General features: G+C 40.5%; 1 protein-coding gene across 3 annotated transcripts in view; it reads right to left on the reverse strand.

Annotated features, from left to right (window-relative positions):
• The window catches only part of KCNH1 (potassium voltage-gated channel subfamily H member 1), a 177,073-nt gene that overhangs the window by 157,969 nt on the left and 689 nt on the right, over positions 1–18,415 (reverse strand). For all 3 annotated transcript variants that reach the window (XR_005626413.1, XM_039698046.1, XM_039698047.1), the window contains exons 2-3: positions 7,474–7,597; positions 7,129–7,235 (exon numbers count right to left, since the gene is read on the reverse strand). Coding sequence is in view for 2 of the 3 variants with exons in the window: in XM_039698046.1 (XP_039553980.1) it covers positions 7,129–7,235; positions 7,474–7,597 (231 nt within the window). In the remaining variant the exon portion in view is untranslated. The remainder of the gene's footprint in view (positions 1–7,128; positions 7,236–7,473; positions 7,598–18,415) is intronic.

Below are 18,415 nucleotides of genomic sequence, written 5' to 3' on the forward strand. Positions count from 1 at the left end.
AAAACTTACTACTGTGCTTTTGAAGACACTGTACTCAACACAGAAAGGAAGCAATTCACCCTCTTATTCTGGATATTTGTCAGATGCATGATGTCACCTTCCCTTTATGGTTATGCTACAGTATGTTGCTGCAAGAACTTCCTAACATGTTCTGAATGCAGCAAGAGGACTTTTCCCAATAACCTGTTGAAGGCTGCTGCAGGGCAAGGAGCTTTTATCAGCAGGGTTTTTCCTTTCTGACTCCCTTGACTCCCACTCATGTGTTGCATTATTTATAGGAAGAAGGAAGACAAAACACTTTTTACCTAGAACCAAGTCTATAACTTATTGATACGCCCCACAGGCTAAAAGAAAGAGACAGATGTTCTTGACAGCTAAAAGCAGGCAGGTTTGATGAAATGCACTATTTGGGTATCCCTGTAATTTCCAGAGTGCCACCATCAGAGCAACAAGCAAAATCAGGGTGGCATGCAAGGCCTGCAAGAAATCATCTTCCAGTTTGGGATCTACACAGTAACACTACAAAGGCAGAATTAAGTAGATAGAAAATTCTGTACCTGCCTCCAGAACATTGTATTTTCCCTGCAGTGTATTCCCTAACATCTTGTCAGTGTCTCTTGTGAATAGAAGATAAGTGGATATAAAAATACAGTCATGAGGTGAGTGCTCATAGTGCTGGGTTACATGGGCCTTCCACAGAGCTCTGCAACCAGGAGCTCATTCACAGCAGAGCTGGGATCTGAAATGTGGGAACACACCAAATGGCTCAGCCAAGAAGTGGCCATGCTCAGCTTTTGTGCTGCATACTGGTTTAATTATCAGAAGAATTTTACTTCTTAAACAGTTTATTTAACTATTAAACAGGAAAGCCTAAAGTATAAACTACTTATAAATCAGGTCAGAAACCAGAATTTCAACGTCCTACAGGCAGCCCTCATGCTCTTGGTGTCAAAGCCAACATCCCTGCTCAGCCAGACAACCATGACTAGCAGGAGGCACAAAAAAGGCCATTTTAATGAAAAATGTGATTTTCAGATTCAGCCTCTGGTTATTCAGGCAGTGAAACTGCAGCATGTCCCAGAGTTCTCACAGCAAAACAAGAGCAACTTCCCAGTCTGCACTGATGCACAGTCACACAGAAAGTGTTTACCAGTGTTTCCAACAATATATCTACTTCCATTTACATTTTGTCTTTAGTCCTGGCAAGCTCTCTCCCTGGTAAAGTTCAGTGATAATACCAGTGCACAAACGAAAAAAGTAAACACTCATGAGCTACATTGGCTTCTGTTAGGTTTGGGTGAGAGAGAAGTGAGAGAATCCAGTGTTTGTCTAGTGGCATAGCACCAATCATGTTAGGAAAGGGAATGCCCCTTCAAAGCTGCAGGACAACCAGTGTGGACAACTGAGAAGAAATTAAAATCTACAGTGAATGCCTGACAGCAGCCATAGGACCAGCCTGGCTCGTGGTACCAAAGTTACATAGCCAATCCAGAATTAACAGGTGCAGCTCTTGATAGGCTTTTATGATCTAAGCACAGTTCTTATGATGTTGCCTTAAAGCAAAGACAATTTTAAGGGCTTTTATTCAACTCCCAAGTCTTCTCCAGACTAACACACACTAAATGTCTGCATTCCTTTCAATTTCCCATCTGAAAAACAAATATATCTTCCCTATCCTTTTTTGCAGTCCTGTGTCTTTCAACAATATGTTCAGCTTCTTGCTGGGCAGGAACACCAGCATTTCACATGCTATTTAACTTTGATTGAAGTCTTTCAGAAATTCTTACATCATGAAAGTGAAAGAGATCTTAAAGTTCTATTCCAGCTTCTCCACAAGCATACTATTGAGCTCTCCTAAGTTTTCCCTCCTGCCAAACAAAAACAGGCTGCATGAAAATCCAAACCACTATTTAAATGTGCTCTTTGCCCATACCTTGAGCAATTTAACAAAAAGGCCAACTGTTTTTCAAAACTATAAAAAGCACAGTTTAAATAAAACTGGAATACACAATTTTTCTTTCCACTAATTAAACCAAAATTAATTTTAAAATACAATGAAAGAAAATGTTTTGACAATTCAGCTGACATCTACACTGTCATTAATGAATGGGTCAAGTCTCCTCTAAGCAGCACAACCTCTGCATTACTTGATAATGTCTCAGCAAACAGTCATCAGACACATATTGTCCTGAAGGGAAACAGTCTGGCAGTATGGAAATAGAAATGTGCCCTTTCTCCACCAATTCTACATGCAGCAATGCAGACATCAGGAATTAATTTCTATTAACAGCATGGCTGACCATTACAGCCACCCCGTTTAGGGTTTCACTTCTTCCCAGGTACTCAGTATGAGATTGTTTCTCTCTCTCCCACACAGACTGAACAGTTTGTGCAATGTCAAACTAGCCAACCAGCTGATGAGGTGTGAGCAGAGAGAATTTGGCAAGCCATTATACCAGATTTTAACCAGGTGTTCAGAGAAGCCCGTGACATTTGACAGTGCAAGACAAAGAACAAAAGTCTTCCTACAGACTCTAGTTTTGAGCAGAGAGTGTGTACCAAATGAGAACAGACCAGCTCAGCCTGAAGCTCACCACTCTTTTAAAGAGTAAACCTTTAAAATACAATCCCACCACTTTTAAAGCTGTTACCTTCGGGCCTTCTCTATCTGGTGCTTGGATGCTGTGGCACCTAATGCTTCTAAAGGTCAGATCCTTACATGCTAAGATAAGGAAAATCAATTTTAGTCCCCAAAGGTGGAATTGCTGTTCACAAGGGTTATCCTGTGACACTAAAACAGCACAGTAGAAAACAAGGTTCAGCACAGAGTCTTGTACTACAGTAGTGCTGGCACAGTTCATCTGATTCTGAGTTCTCTGAAGAACAGAACATGCGTATAAGGAAGACACAGTCAAGTTTTGAGATCTTTTTTCCATTTACCAACAAAAAAATACTTAAGGATTTCTGCTGGGAGTTCTGTACATATTTGTGGAGAAGACAGCAGGCTTTGCTTGCCAACACATTTGAAGACAATGATAAATGGGAATTACCGGTTTTATGAGTCCAAAATATTTAATTTGACCTTGCTGAAGATAAGTGAACTCACACAGATGGACTTCACAGGAGATGCAGGTGTGCATACTGCTTGACAAATAATGGAGCTACACTTCAGTGAGAGGTTGAGGAGGATACCTGTCACTTGACTCCAACACCCTCATTCTTTCCTGCTTCTGTTCCTATGCAACGACATGGGCTAGCAAAGATTTCCATCTGGAGACACTACAGGCACAGCACACACAAGTATAAATGGGTTTACATGGTTTGAACCAATGACAGTTGTGAGAAACTCTTTTGTCATAAATGGGCTGGTGGGCAATCACAGGTCTACCACCCTGAAGTGAATTTTGCTTCCTATAAATTAGGATGGGGTTGTTTGCTTTTGAACTTCTATAGAAAGCACTGGTCCCAAAGATAAATGCTAATAGAATCTACCAAATCACTATTTTAGGCTGATTTGTCATTCTCTGACATCTGAAGCCTTTCTAATACACTGGGGGAAGAAGGGAGAAGGAAGGAGGGGAGAAGATAGTGCACATGTTAAAATGAAAATTTAAAAAATCAAACAATCAAATAAAAAAAGCATACACAAATATTCATGCTGTTAAATTTGTTAAATGTTTAAGCACCCAGGAAACGGGGAAGTGAAGCCCAGCAAAATCAAAAGTGCATCCCAGCCTTTGGGACTCTCACCATAATAACTCTCACTACTCAGCAAAACCTACTGCTTTACCAAACTGCTTTGCAGTGTGCAAAATAGTTACCTACAGCCAAGCCAGCATTCTGGCAAGCATTCTGCTGGTCCTATCAGTAGAGAACTACTGAGACATAAAAAAAAGGTGTCTTAACACTCTCTCTGCAGCACAGCTGCAGACCATAAGCAATGGGAATGCCTCTGCTCAGACAGGGGACACTTGAAGACTCTTTCTAACTCTTGATGCACTTCACCTTTGACGAGTTCACCCCACTTCAAATATTCTTCCACTAAAGTGGGTCAAGTACTGCATAGAAAAGGGGGTTAGATTTCAATTGGACACCACCTCTTCAGGGGCAGATAGAAGCAAGTGAATTTTGTATTCTTATAAAAATATACTTCATCAGTAATGAATGCAAGTGCATATAGAACAAGCCTGCTTTTGCACTGCTTGCATGCCAGGCCTACATTGTTGACAAAATACAAGACAAAGAAAATCCAAGTTGAATTGATTCAGCCATTTTTAACTCATGATGCTGACCATAAAGTATAAAAACTTAAGTGGCTGTCAAAGTCTCATAAGAAGTTAGATGTTTAAAACACATCAATTCAGATAAGGTAAGATATGGCTAAGGCTAGATATAAAATATTTATTAATACATAAGCTGTACCCTTCCTTTGAATAAGTTCATTTATCTCCACTGACTTCAGATTTAGTAATGTTTTCATTTTCCCATATAAAAATAAACAATACTCCAGAAACACTGGGCGCTCACATCTAATTAAACAATGGAACTGAAGCTCTCATGTGAAATTACTGTCAATCTGTCTGTTGTCATTTCGCAGTCCTGATTAAAGAAAGCTTTGTCTCCTTCCAGGTATGACAATGAATCCCCACTGAATGCAACTGGATGGCATGAAAGTAACAATGACAAAAATCTGATGGCTATGCACCTGTTTGCTCTAATTGCTTCCAATTATCCTGAAGAAGCTCTGTATTTCTGGGAAGCAATTCTTCCAGAGAATAACAATGATTTTTACATATCTGCTAAGTTATCAAGGGCCTAGCTCAAGGAATCATCAAATCTCTATCACATCTTAACTTCAAGTTCTGAAAACGGGGAGTATAGTCACTTTTGGATGTGGGGAGGACTGGACAAAGCAAGGGAAGGCCAGGGTAGAGGCAGCAGCCATAAATGCAAACATGATGAAGGCAGGAAATTGTATGCTGTTTCTAGAGTGAATATTGTGAACTGCAATGAAGTTTGTGGATATACTGCACCTATCAAGAGCTGGATGGGGTATTCTTATCAGGCAACCAAATAAATACTAAAACTGGGTCACCACCACGGAGAGTGCCATGTAAAATAAAAAAATAGCCTATCACTTCTAGTAGCATCATTAAATGTCTCAATCTGCTTCGACACGTAAGACCAGGGAATAATTGTTTCTCAGAGAAAGAAAGAAATAGCTGCTGCTCCCAAAAGTACAAGATTGACTTGCACTACAGACATCATTATTAACTCAAAACTCCTATTTTGTTTTTCTTTGTTCCTCTAAAAGGATAGAGACTGTACTGTTAAAACAGCCAGGATTACATTAAATGTGCAGGCTGTGGAAAATGTACCAATTATCCAACAACTCAAAACTGGGAAAAAAAATTGCTATTTGTCATGTCTGTTAGTTTATAAAGAGGCAGTAGACAGGTAAATAACATGAAAAATCTATTTCCCTGGCTAATTTGAAAAAGAAAAACAGAATGGGGAAAGAACAGAGAGACCAAACAGAAGAAACAAAGAGCAGGAAAAAAAGATGCCTAACAAAATTCAGGGTCCTTTCCCAAGCTTTCAAACTGAGAGCAGGTTAGAACCAATTGGATTCATGATCTGAACCATTGCCACAGTTGCAGGCAGAGGTAGGGTGACCACAAAGGAAAGGCCACTTAGCAGTCTGGGTGCTAAGTGACTGGTAAATAGAACAGTGTTTTTCTGTGATGTGGCTTATACTGAAAAAAAGTTCCAGGATGTCCCCATTTTGAAATTTCTCAGTTAAAACTCCCTTGTGTTATTAGTCAGTCTCTGTAACAGTAGTTAATGTATCTGTAAAGCTGCAAATCTAACAAACATTAGGTGCTCTGCAGTTTGTTAAACTTGAAAGCAAGCTCTGTGCTTTGCTTTTTGCCATGCCTGTGACCCCCTGTGCACAGAGCAGAGCCCTGGCAGCGCCGGCCTTCGGCACGTCTCACGACACAGCTACTGCACAGCTGGGCTTCCTTCGAGGCCACCTCTCCTCAGAGGGGTACACAGCAGGGCAGGAAATATTCCTCACTCCACGGTTACCTTGCTTTAAATCTGCATAAAAAGACAGAGAGGCCCCAGGCTCCACTGCAGGCCATATGCTGCAGCATGACAGAAGAGTAGCTGCATTGTCTCTTGGTGCCAAATCACTGATAACTAAGAGAGAATTCCAGACTCTCCTAGATCCCAGCACTGCAGCTTATTTACTTGGGTTTGGATGCATAGATGTGAGCTGCATACGGTCCCCATGGCCACAAACTGAGCTGGGAACAGAAATCAGCTTTTAGAAAATAGGTAAATATGGGAGACAAGTAGCCCTAGGAGGAAAGCAGCACAAAGCAGGGCCATACAGACTGTGCATACAGGCACTACCAGCTTCATTATTAGAAGGCAAAATTGTTAAGAGCAAAGTAAGTTACAGAATGCAATTTTTTCAGCTTAACATCTGGCCAGGCTGAAGACCTCAGTGTATTTACACTTCAGGTGACATTGAGTAGATAAAAATAACTGCATAACATAGTCCACACTAGGTGAGACAGCAAGTTTGGGTCAAGTAGTTCATCTGCTGACATGTGGAGTTACAGATAGACTGAATTTCCCAGAAAAAAAAAATCACGTGCCAGTTAAGGATTTTTTGTCCAAAACAAAAGATGTTTCACCTGACAACATCAGAAGTAGTTCAGTTTCTAAAACAAAAGATGGGTTCTTTTTATTCCAAAATTACTATATACTGGCTTTGCTACATCAGGTTGTTAAAAACTTTACATGTTCTCTGTAGTGGAAACTTACCTAAACCTAACTTGTGTACTACCATTGTTGATGGAATCTTCAGTGTTGTCTTAAAGCATCACAGACAAATTACTCGAAATGTCAGAACAAATTAGAAAGCTTCCTCTGCCTCCCTGAGTGACTTTCATCTCTAATGTTCTCATTTCTCCCTTTCAGACCAAGTGGCAGAACTGGGGCTTATTTAGCCCTAGATAAAGCACTGTCCTCCAGGGTAACAGAATTGCAGCTTACACTACAATTAAGAACAACTTTACACACCTACATTAATGAACAAACCAATCGACTACTCACTGTTCTTCTTGTACATCAAGATTTCAAAGGAGTTCATCTCATAGTTCTCAAATGTTTGCCGGACCTTGTCAATTGTATCTTTGTCTGTCAGCTCTCCATACATAAAACTGCAAACAAATGGAGAAATTCAAGTCAGAAAAGACACAAAGCCATTTGTTTTTGAAATTTAGAAGAGCCATTTAGAAATGGCTCTTCTTTGATTCTGTTTCACCTGGAAAGCATATTTGACAGATGTAGCCCCAGGAGATAAAAGACAAAACTGGAATAAACAGATTACTTTTCTCCTCGAGCAACAGGCACAACACTACAAGCTATTTAACAGAAAATAAATCTGTTCTCAAATACCTGCAGGTGCTGCTTTTTTGCATAACTTCTGCTCTGTGATATCCTGATAATTTGCAAAATCCATCGTTGCTGTAGACAATGGGCCAATCCACGATCTGGGCATTACCCAGGACAAAATTAGTATCTGAAAAAACACATCAGTTAGACATTAGTCAAAGCTATGGTTGCATTAGAGGAAATACTCATTTCAGAACCCAATCCCAATTCTTCAGTCCCTGCGCAATTTTCCCAGATATCATTCCCACTGCAGTCAACAGGATTATTCCTGGTTTTAATTTTAAGTAAATTTTTATTTTTAAAAAGGCGTTAATTACTCAGAGCATAAATAAAACACATGATGTTTAAGCTGGTAAAATTCATCTCTTGACTGAAGACAGATCCACCAAACTGTTCCTCTGTGCCACATGCACTGATTCACATGACACTCAGTTTAATATGAAACCTCTTACAGGTGGCCAAACCAACACATGAGCAATACTTCTTCTCCCTGAATGCAGACACAGGGCCTCCTCTCAACACTGCCTCCACTGCTGGCCACACAAGCTCAAACACTTGTGTACAGCACAGCACTCCAAACTAAGGGCTAGCAATTACACCAGTAGCAGGAAAAAAGAAAATTAAGCAGAGTTCACGCCTCCATTCTTGCTGGGGCTGTGCACGCCACATTTTTTATGATTTGCCAACTCAAACCTACACCTGTGCCAAGAGAGACAGCAGTGCTGCTCCCTGGGCATTGGCAGGCAGCAGGAGATGGTGGCTCCTGCCACAGCTGCAAAGACCCTCTGGCTTTTGGAAGAAAGGCTGGGCAGTCAAGAGGCACTCATCTTTAAGAAGTTTTTACAGGAGTCCACCACACTGTCTACTTTTCAGTATCAATTTCCAGCTGCTCACAGATCCAAAGATCTCAAAGCTTCCTCCAACCAAATGACATTTACCTATTAATGACAAAAATTACAAAAAAAAAAAAGGCAAATACAAATGTTAGTACCTATTAATTGCAGAGAGTTTAGTTTGTTTCAATTTTCCCTTTCAAAATCTTTCAGCCCAAACTTCAAGTGGGTTTAAACAAAGCAGTCCTGTAGTTAAGCTAAATCCACTGCCCGATTCCACAAACATGATTAAGTGTATTTTTACACACTCTTTAGAATGAAATACACCAGTAATATAACTTCAGGTTATTTTAGCTGCTTTGTGTCTCACAGCCTCTTTTAAATACCATGGGTTTTTCTTAGTTGAAGCACTTTCTCCCCAAAACAATAGTCCTCTTTTACCCCTTCCTACAAATAAGTAAACCAAGTAAACCAAGTCATTTCTCACTGCTAAAGCAAGTGCTTTTGTGTGTCTGTTATAAACACTACATTAGACTGTGTTAGGGTATTTTAAAATTTCATCAGGAAGTACAAAAAATGACAAAAATTACAAAAAAAAAAAAAAAGGCAAATACAAATGTTAGACAAGGTCCTGCCCTGATCTGAATAGTGTTATTCCATGCATGAATTGCTTAAGAATTGCTTCTGACTGCCTTCCGTTCTCAAAAGGTAACTTTCCCTTCTCTCCACTTCTTAAAGAGTTCCTGTTAAGAATTTGCCTGCCTTTCACACTTAAACCTTTTTGTCTTCAGATAAATAATCTCTTGGGCTTATTCACTGAATGCTATATAGGACACACTTCTGATAACCATCACTGTGATAATACTACTTTTATCTAGCCTTGCAAGGCTTATGTGAGTTACAACAATGCTCTTGTCTCCTATTTACAGGTGAAAACAAAGCCCTAAATCCATGAGATTTAAGCTCCAAAAGTTGAGACTGCAACAGTCTAGTCCCTGATGCCCAGCTCTCAAGGACCTGGGAGCTGGAAGCTCTGTGAGCATTGTTGGAAAGGAGAACTGAAAAACTTTAGCCCAGCAAGTGGAAATCTGACCAAGTTAAACCACAGAAAACAATGAAAAAGGGGGATATTTTAAGGTTGGGGTTTTTTTTCCCTTTTCCCATGTTTGTTACAATACCTAACATTTTAACATGAGCCCAGTTCTCACAGTTAATACTCAACTCTTTGCCATTATTGCAGGAGCTGAAGAATCTTGTTCTCACTTATGTTTTGGCCCAGCAAAGCCCGATTTTTTTGGACTGGCAGTTTCCAAAGGATGCACAGAGAACATGCACACATTTCTCTCCCCCAACAGCAGTTTGGATGTTCTCCTAGAAGATGTAGGCTACTTTAGGGCAGTGAAAGCTCAGCCATTATTGCAGCTCTTGAATGACTGTTCTAATCATCAAGTTACCACAGCAAATAGATGTCAACATCTTCACCACGTGAGTTTTTAAGTCAGTATGACTTGGCTGTTGTATTTTATGCATCCCTGTTAGTTAACACTGGGTGAACCTCTCTAGCATGTAGAGGTACAATGTTTCATGACAATCCAGGCTGGGTTTAGTCATGAGTTAGAAGCAAGCTGAGATTGCTATGCACCCATAAAGCTTTAAATGAAAAATTTTACACAACTATCAAACCAAAGAACAAGTCAGAGATTTTGATGATCCCATTGTTTCTTAAGTGTCTCTGCCTTCTAACCAATTCCAACCTCATGCATCTTGACCTTTCTTTGATCTGGGCTTTACACAGCTGACAAACACACTTCATTTCTTCAAAAGTGTCTCTGACAGCACTGTTTTGTCTATGTGAATGCTGGCAAGACACAGCATAAAATAAGGACTCCCACTTATAACTTCACTGCATAGCTTGTTCCGACAGACAACCCAGAAGTAGAAGGGCTGTTCTCGTTGCTATCATTTACACTCAATTGCATTGACATCCCTGACAATGTGCTGCTTGAGGACAGCTCATAATCTGGTAATTTTTCCTAACGTAAGAAAATACTACATCCACTGAGGCAAATATTGCCATTCCATCTGCAGGGACACAGGGTCCCAGAGACCAGGAAACAGCTGTGGCTTTGTTACACAACAAGCGTGAGGGATGCTCTAGTGACCTCTGAGTATCACAGAGCAGAGACTCTTGGGGACTACAAGTGGGTCAGCAAGGCCAGGAAAGGAGTTGGCCAGAGGAACACCATGAGGAAATCCACTGCTAAATTCTCTTCAAAGACAGGGATGAAATGGACATAATAGTAATAGCAGCAGTATCAAAACTATTTGGTGACTTGAAGCACCTCTTTGAAAGGACTCAGTGAACTCCCATACCTGGAAATCAGTTTCTATCACAATGGCAACTGTGTTAGCAGTATTGTCTGGCCCAAGACGAAGCTGTAAGCATCACTGGCCCCTCCTGTGAGCTTGAAGAAAACATGAGCTAGAACTAGAGAGGGCAGCCTCATATACAAGAGCTGGGCTTCTGGCTTGTGTTGCATTTGGCACAGTCTGAACAAGACCATTGGCAGGCAAGGAAATATGCAGAGGTGCAGCACACAGCACAGCATGTTGCAGAAACACAGTAAGAGCTGTAACATGACAAAGGCAGCACAATTACTTGTATGAGTAGGGCAGGCTTGTGCATCACGGCTTACTTTGTGAAGTGCATCACTTCATATTTTCTAGTCTGCATTTTCCCCAGGTTAGTTCTGCTCACTGCAGTATACCCTCGTCAGCAGCAGCACACTCAAATGTCAGATCCAGTTTGGGTTATCACTTTAAAGTAGACATAGCCACTTAAAAGCAACAAGAGAAACATTTTAGCTCCTTCCAAAATGTAAGAATGGATTTCACTCAGTCACGGAAACCAGTACTTTCCTCCACTCAGAAAACAGACCATCACAGAAGAATCAGAAAATCTCTTTCTAAATAACCTTGGTCCTTTAAACAGTAACAATCACAAGTGTCTAGAGCAGCCATCTTACCAAAACTACTCTATCTACTGAATCTTACTGTTACATTTAGTACTTCGTTTAACCAAAACTGTCCATCAGCTTCCAGAATTCCTGTAGATAAGCTGCACCCACAGACATTTATCTGACCAGGACTAACTGACTAAGGAGTGGTCACCTCCTTACACAAAAGTAGAGCAAGTTACTGAAATGTTTCTCCCCTACCATTCATTGCCCTGCACAGCTACATATTCTCTCCCACTGCATCCCAACATGGATCGTGCCAAGCTGAGACCCTCCCACCGCTTTCCAGAGTCCAGCACACCAGTTCTACCTTCCCTGTCCCACCAGTGATGCACAGCCCCTCTTCTGGGACACAGTGGCAGAAGGTCGGAGACCAACAGCCAAACATATTCCCACAGCACTGCCAGACACATTCCCACGCTGAAGGTGTGTTCCCTCATTGCAGAGAGGAGGGGGAAACCTCTGCCCAGGCAGTTCTAGTGTAGACCTTGGTAACAAGAGAGGCTGGTGCCCACTGCACTTTCCCATATCTGGGTCAGTCAAATCCCCCAGGGTGCTTGGGTTTGTGCAACACACAAATGTGATGGAAATATATTAATCAGTTTTCCCACAGTCATCGTATAAATTCAACACTTGAAAGGTTTATTCCAAATTTATTACCCCCTGAGTAAAAGGAGAACAAGGCTCAGTATGGTGGGAAGATCTGCTCCTCACCAAACTTGCTTGTTCTCCCATGAGAGACAAGGGGAGAGGAAAGAAGAGAAGAGAAGAGAAGAGAAGAGAAGAGAAGAGAAGAGAAGAGAAGAGAAGAGAAGAGAAGAGAAGAGAAGAGAAGAGAAGAGAAGAGAAGAGAAGAGAAGAGAATTGCCCTCCTCATTTGAGACCACAGCCTCCCTCATGCTGGGTGATGACAGCCCTGGTTATTGAGACCAGCAGGTCTTTTTTTATCCTGTCTCAAACTCTTCCCATGGATCTTCAGGGGAGCAAATCTAGTTTTTTAGCATTAGCAAGCACAAACCACTTCTACAGCAGAACTAAAGGAACTGCACATCACATGTGTCTCTTACCCCCTTCCACCATGGAACAGGGGTGGAGGATACAGCCACTGCTGCCTGAGCTGGGCCCAGAACTGCAGAGATGCTGTGTCACAGCCAGCGTAAGAAATGTGCAGCAGGCAAAAATCATGTGCCACTGTCATAGCAGTAAAGATTGTATCATACAGCTTAAGGACAAGGGACACGTGGTATTTACAAACTTGTGACTTTGCATAACAAACGGCATCATTTGGATACTGGGGGGAAAAGAGATTGCATCATTTCTGTCTAATTTCTTCCCAGAGCATAGAAATCAAACATTGTGTGCAAGAAAGGCCTGTCAAAATTGCTAACAAAGGATAGGTATGTATGAATCTGTGCTCATGTTTAGTCTTAGCTTTGAAAAAAAAAGTAAAACAGAAGCACTTAGTCACACTGATTAGTTACATTGTTCAGATGTAACTTCTGAGATCAAAATATGGCCCTAAGTCAGTTCAAATAAGTCACACTGAATTTCAAGTACTTATTCAATCCTTTCTTGCACACATGTGATTCGAAACTTGCACTTCAGGGACCAACCACATTTTCACCCTGACAGAAGTGGTGTAACTGTAGTCAAAGCAAGCACAGACCTGCTCAAATCACAGAAAAACTATTCATATGGTAGAACAAAAATAATAATGAATAATTCTGCTCTTCCACCCACATCCTCCTGTGGAAGTCAGTGGTGTTACACAAATATTCACATTCACTCAGTATCTCCTGGTATTCATCCCTACAATGGAAGTGCTTCAATGCATAAATATCCCATTGAACAACTTGATCTCTCTACAGGATAATGATATAGTGGCCTCAAAATCATCCATTCCTAATATTGAGGTCAAAATTTCTAAGCTCACTGTAATACAAAAAAACATAAACTCCCATAGATAGGTTCGTTTGGCTGTTTTGAAAAAGTTTTTTATAACTATTTATTTAATTTCCAAAACAAAATTGATTTAAAAGTTCCTTGGTTGCTACAGCATGAGCACAATTCCCTAAATACAGATATTTCATGTTTATTCAAACATGACTTACACTGTCATGTGTACACCAGAGCAAAGTGCAAGTGCAAGTTGAAAAGAATTATTAAAAAATTTGTATCATCAGTTGTTCCACAAATAACAAGAGACTCCAACTAAAGCAACAACTTCAAGGGAGTCACTTTAAATCATTACAGAAAATGAATGCTAACTGCAGCCAGCAGAATAGACAAAAAACTACCTTTTCCATCTCAACATTCTTACTTTGCATTGTTATTGAAAATATTTCACAGTAGGCATCTACCATGAGAAAAGTTTAAATTGAAAATTATGCATCATTCTAACACTTGTAGCTACAAAATTGCCATAATTACCTATATATTTTTTTTTTCAATAAAGCATATTGTTGCAGAATAACGGAAGAAGAAGAATAGCTGAAACGGCACCAAAATTGTTCCAAAGGTGTCATATGTATTTTATGGACAGCATGATTTGTCACCTATCCTTGAAGTACTGTCCATATTGAGAAACCTAAAAAATCCAACACAATTCCCCCTAAAAAAAAAACCAAAAATAAGCACTAAAACACAAATCCCACAACATTTACACACATGTGACGTTAGAATGAGATATTTGGATGATTTTCAGAAATGAGAAAGTTCATCAGTTGGTAAGAGGCAGACATTGCACCACTCTCATTAAAGGACAAAACCACTGTTTAGCAGAGAGAGTTCATCATTCAGCTGGTCAGGGTGTTTGTTTTTCCCATCCCATATCCAGAAAAGGCATACTTTAGTTGCATTGGTCATGAGTCTTTCTTCAGTTTAAAGAAGCCATTTGATTTACTGATTATAGCCTTAAAAATATTTGATACGAGACCTAACTCCCCACTCATTTTTATCTATGTGTTACAAAAATGCATTAACCAATTCTCCAATGAGTGAGTTTCATTAAGATTTGTTTTATAATCTTGTTCTAGGATTTAATGTAAAACAGGATTGATACATTGAATTATCACAAGAGAAGTTCTTGAGCTTTCAGAACATTAATTTTAAAGCACATTGCCTGCCATCTCTGTGCTGTACATTTTTTCCCTTACTCTCTATAAAAGTAATTTTAACAAAATCAGGTCGTACATTCCTAAATGAATAAAGGCACAAATTCAAAACCAGTCTTCTGGCCTTGTAAAAGCCAGCAGAAAAAAACCCCCACATTTTACATTCAATTCCAGTGATACTGAGAAAAAAAGACTGTCAGTGTGAATAGGTATTTCAATGTCCTGATCAACTGTGTGAAAAGCATGGATGAAAATATATGTGTCTCCACAGTTGTTAACATGGGAAAGAAGGAAGATCAGGAAGCAATAAAACCCATTGTTTCATTCTCTTCTGGGAAAATGTCCTTAACACAGAACCTACAAGCTGTCCTCTTGCAGTTTCTGAAGATCTGCTGTTTTCATTCCTCATTCTCTGTTAAGTTTTCTTTGCATTTTTCTCTGGCTGAACACAAAAACAGTCTTTTCAGTTTCAGAAGTGTTTACAATAAAGTTAATTTCTCTCCTAGGTCTCAGATGATGGTACAAGGTTAGCATGCCCAGGATGCGCAATGTTTATTGTACTGGGACTTTATAGCCTGTAATGAAAGCAATGCCATAAATCATGCAAATGTCTGTTATACTCAAGATCTATGTCTGAAGGTGCTTTTTCTTCTCTCTACAGGGAACTCTCTGCATTCTCCATCAAAAGATGCAGGTTTGCTTCCATAACTGATGTCTCCTTAGTGTGTTCCCAGGGGATTTTGTGAAAGGAAAATTAAATTCACACAAGCCTTATGCCTTCTAACTTACCCTTCTTCCAATCTCCTTATTTTGTCCATAAATCAGAAGAGTACCTGTGACTTCCATTGAAATTCCAAAGCCATGTAAATACAGGACTTACTTTTGCCATTCTTATACATGCACAATTATCACACACTTCAATGAGAATCTTGACTAAGGAAGGACTGAAGAATTTGGCTGGCATTTACATAAATCAAAACCAATTTTTTTCTCCTGATATTGATAAAGCATTGGAATATCACAAATAACCACTATCCTCTACAATAAGCTGCACCAGTTGACTTGGGTGCCCTGGCCATGATCCAGGTTTATAACTGTTATTATTACAGTGCTTGTATACTGTGGATGTATTACATTACCAAGAAAAACATTAATATCACATTAGCAGGACCCATCGGGGCTAGTGATTCTTTATATACTCCACTGTGTTACAGCATGGGCTCATTTTCTGTCCCACTGGGTGTTCTGGTCTTTAAATATTTCAATGCTTCAAAGAATTTTTTGTCAGCCAACCACTGCATGCAACATTTATTTTTCTAGCTCTGCACGGTAGTATAGAAACACATATTTTGAACATTAAATACAAGATGATCAGAATTATGGTGTCCCTCATTTCAGAGAAGGACAGACCTTAAGCTCATACTTCGTGCAGAAGGTCTTTGTGTGAGAAGAAATCACAGAGGACCAGACAAGGTCCACATGTCTAGAAGATGACATGTTACATGTTCTTTCCTGTGTGTGCTTTCTAAGGCCATCCCATCCTCTCTTTACTCCAGTGTGTGGGAAGGAAGTGCTTTGCAGCTCTAACCCTAGCACAGCTCTTTTGGCTGCCATTCAGTGCATGAGAATCTGTCTCAGTTGATTTGCAGCCTGTGAAGAAGCTCTCATTCCTAATAATTCTGAAGCAGACAATTCAGACCAAAGGAGTTGGAGGTGAGTCTTGCTGCAGAAGGCGTGCTGTAAACATGAGCCAAATTTTAACCCTAATGGAAAAAACCCAGAACTTGCATGTCTATGTACACTGCTACTACCTTTAGCCACAGAATGTGCATCAGCTCACCAGTCCCACTTCTAACACGAAAGAAGGGCTGGCCAAAGAATTCCTTGTTAAAACTACTGGTAAAATAATGGTGTCATTAGTGCTGTCCTTAGAGCAATGCTTGCAAAAGAGGCTGTATGGCCATTTCTTTGTTACCACCATATGGCCCCTTCCACTGAGTTAACACCCCCGCCCCAAAACGCTCTTTCCTCAGTCCACCCGTGACTGATGATACGCGTGTCATGTACAAGTTCCTTCATGTGAAACACTTAGTACATTCTTTCTGTTCAATGACAAAATTCCTCTTTTCAAAGGGAATCCTCTGCAAATTAGGAGCATTCCTGTATCTGTATCAGCTCAATATCTGTTGGCACAACTCAACTTGCTTGCATGTGCCAGCAAATACGAGCTTGACAACAAGCCCAAGGTTTATTTGGCAAATCCCAAATGGCGTAGACAGCTTCATTGTGGGTGACATTACTACCCAATTGAAGGAAACCAAGAAAGGGGAGCCAAACCTCAAGCTTTATGGGCCCATTTAAGCACTCATCCTGTGGGCATCCCAAATCATCTCAATGGCCAAGTAGGCAGGACAAGACGAGACGTGGCATTTTTCCATACTGCCCCCGTGCTGGTCACCACAGCCCTGCCTCAGCACGAGAGAAAGGAGTCTATCCTTGTCTCTTAAAAAAGACTAGGGTTAGAAAAACTGATTCATCCAACACTGGTACATGACAGCATCACATTTCCAGCAAAACTGGATTTGGTCCAGCAAAAACTTGAAGGCACATCACAGAAGAAATAGGGTTCTAAACCTGAGTCAATTCCCTAAGCTTATCCTAGTAAGGTCTGAATTGTGAATCATTTCTCACCAAGCTTAATCTAAAAACTTGTATTGATTACAGTCCTCAGGACTTGCTGAGCATTTGGAAATGGAGTGCTGTCATTCTACCTGTGCTGTCTAGCACCATGCTCTGTTATGACACCTTCTTAATAATGGGGGAAGAGAGGAAGAAACAGAGCATAGGGGGAATCATGCAGCAGAAGCTATATCCAAGCCTCAACTGATTTATTGCATCGAGGCTTTGGCACTGAAAGCCAAAAGAGGAAATTGGTTTTTAATGAAGAAAATAATCTACAGAGTCAAGACAGTTTTGAGAAAAACCTTCAATAAATGTTGTTGGAAGATTAGAGAAGCAGCCTGAATGTGATGACATGTAACATTCATTTTTAAAGACATTCAAAAAAAAAAATAAGACGGTAAGCTTCACTGTACAACTCGAGAGTAAATTTTTCAGGAATGCAGCCTCCAGCCCCCTTCCTTCCACAGGAAAGTTGCAGAGAGAAATAACCTATAAAAAGAGCCTCACAATTTCATGTGAAAATATGGTCTTATCAAAGGCTAGTTCTCCAATGATACTGCCTAATTTAAAAAATTTGAAAATTATTCTTGGGATCATTTGAGTTTTTAGCTGCTTATCAAGAGGGTTAATTTTCTTTGCCTTATCAGAACAAACGGACTGTGTTTTTAATTAATTAACTCATTTCATCTTCAAAAGGAGCTTGATCCTCATATTCTCAACCACACTACGAGTTCGTAATCCCTGAAGTAACGCCACTGAAGTCACTAGAACATTAAAAATGGCACAACTGAGGCTCGGGGCTTTAAAAGAAATGCACATGCCTAGGTTAAACAAATCCAAGAACGCTTGCATGGTTGCCGGCTTACAGGGGGAGCAGCTTTTGGTAAGTCCCTAAGTGAAAGAATCTGGATAGCATTAATACATATTTGCATGCAATTGTGAAATTCGAGGCATTTTCCACTCTACAGTTTTCCAAGAGACAGACCTGGTTACAGTGCACTAGGAGAGGGGAAAAAAAAAAAATTAAAAAAAAAAAAAAAAAAAAAAAAAAAAAGAAAAAAAAAAAGGCAATATCTGCCCTCAGCCTTTAACCCTCCAAACTCTCTCCTCACTTATGACAAACCTTCCATTTCAGCCCGGGCAGGCAGCCCTGGACGATGCCCCCGCACCGGGCTCTCTCAGCCCAGGGACCATCTTGAATCCCCGCACCTCCTCCCGGTCCGGAGCTGCCGCCGCCCCCGCCGCTCGCCGGACGCCCGGAGCGCCCCGGGCCGGGCCGGGCGCTGCCCCCGCTGGCCCC

Source organism: Passer montanus, unplaced genomic scaffold, assembly GCF_014805655.1.
Source record: "Passer montanus isolate IOZ18808 unplaced genomic scaffold, ASM1480565v1 scaffold12, whole genome shotgun sequence".
Taxonomy (NCBI): Eukaryota; Metazoa; Chordata; class Aves; order Passeriformes; family Passeridae; genus Passer; species Passer montanus.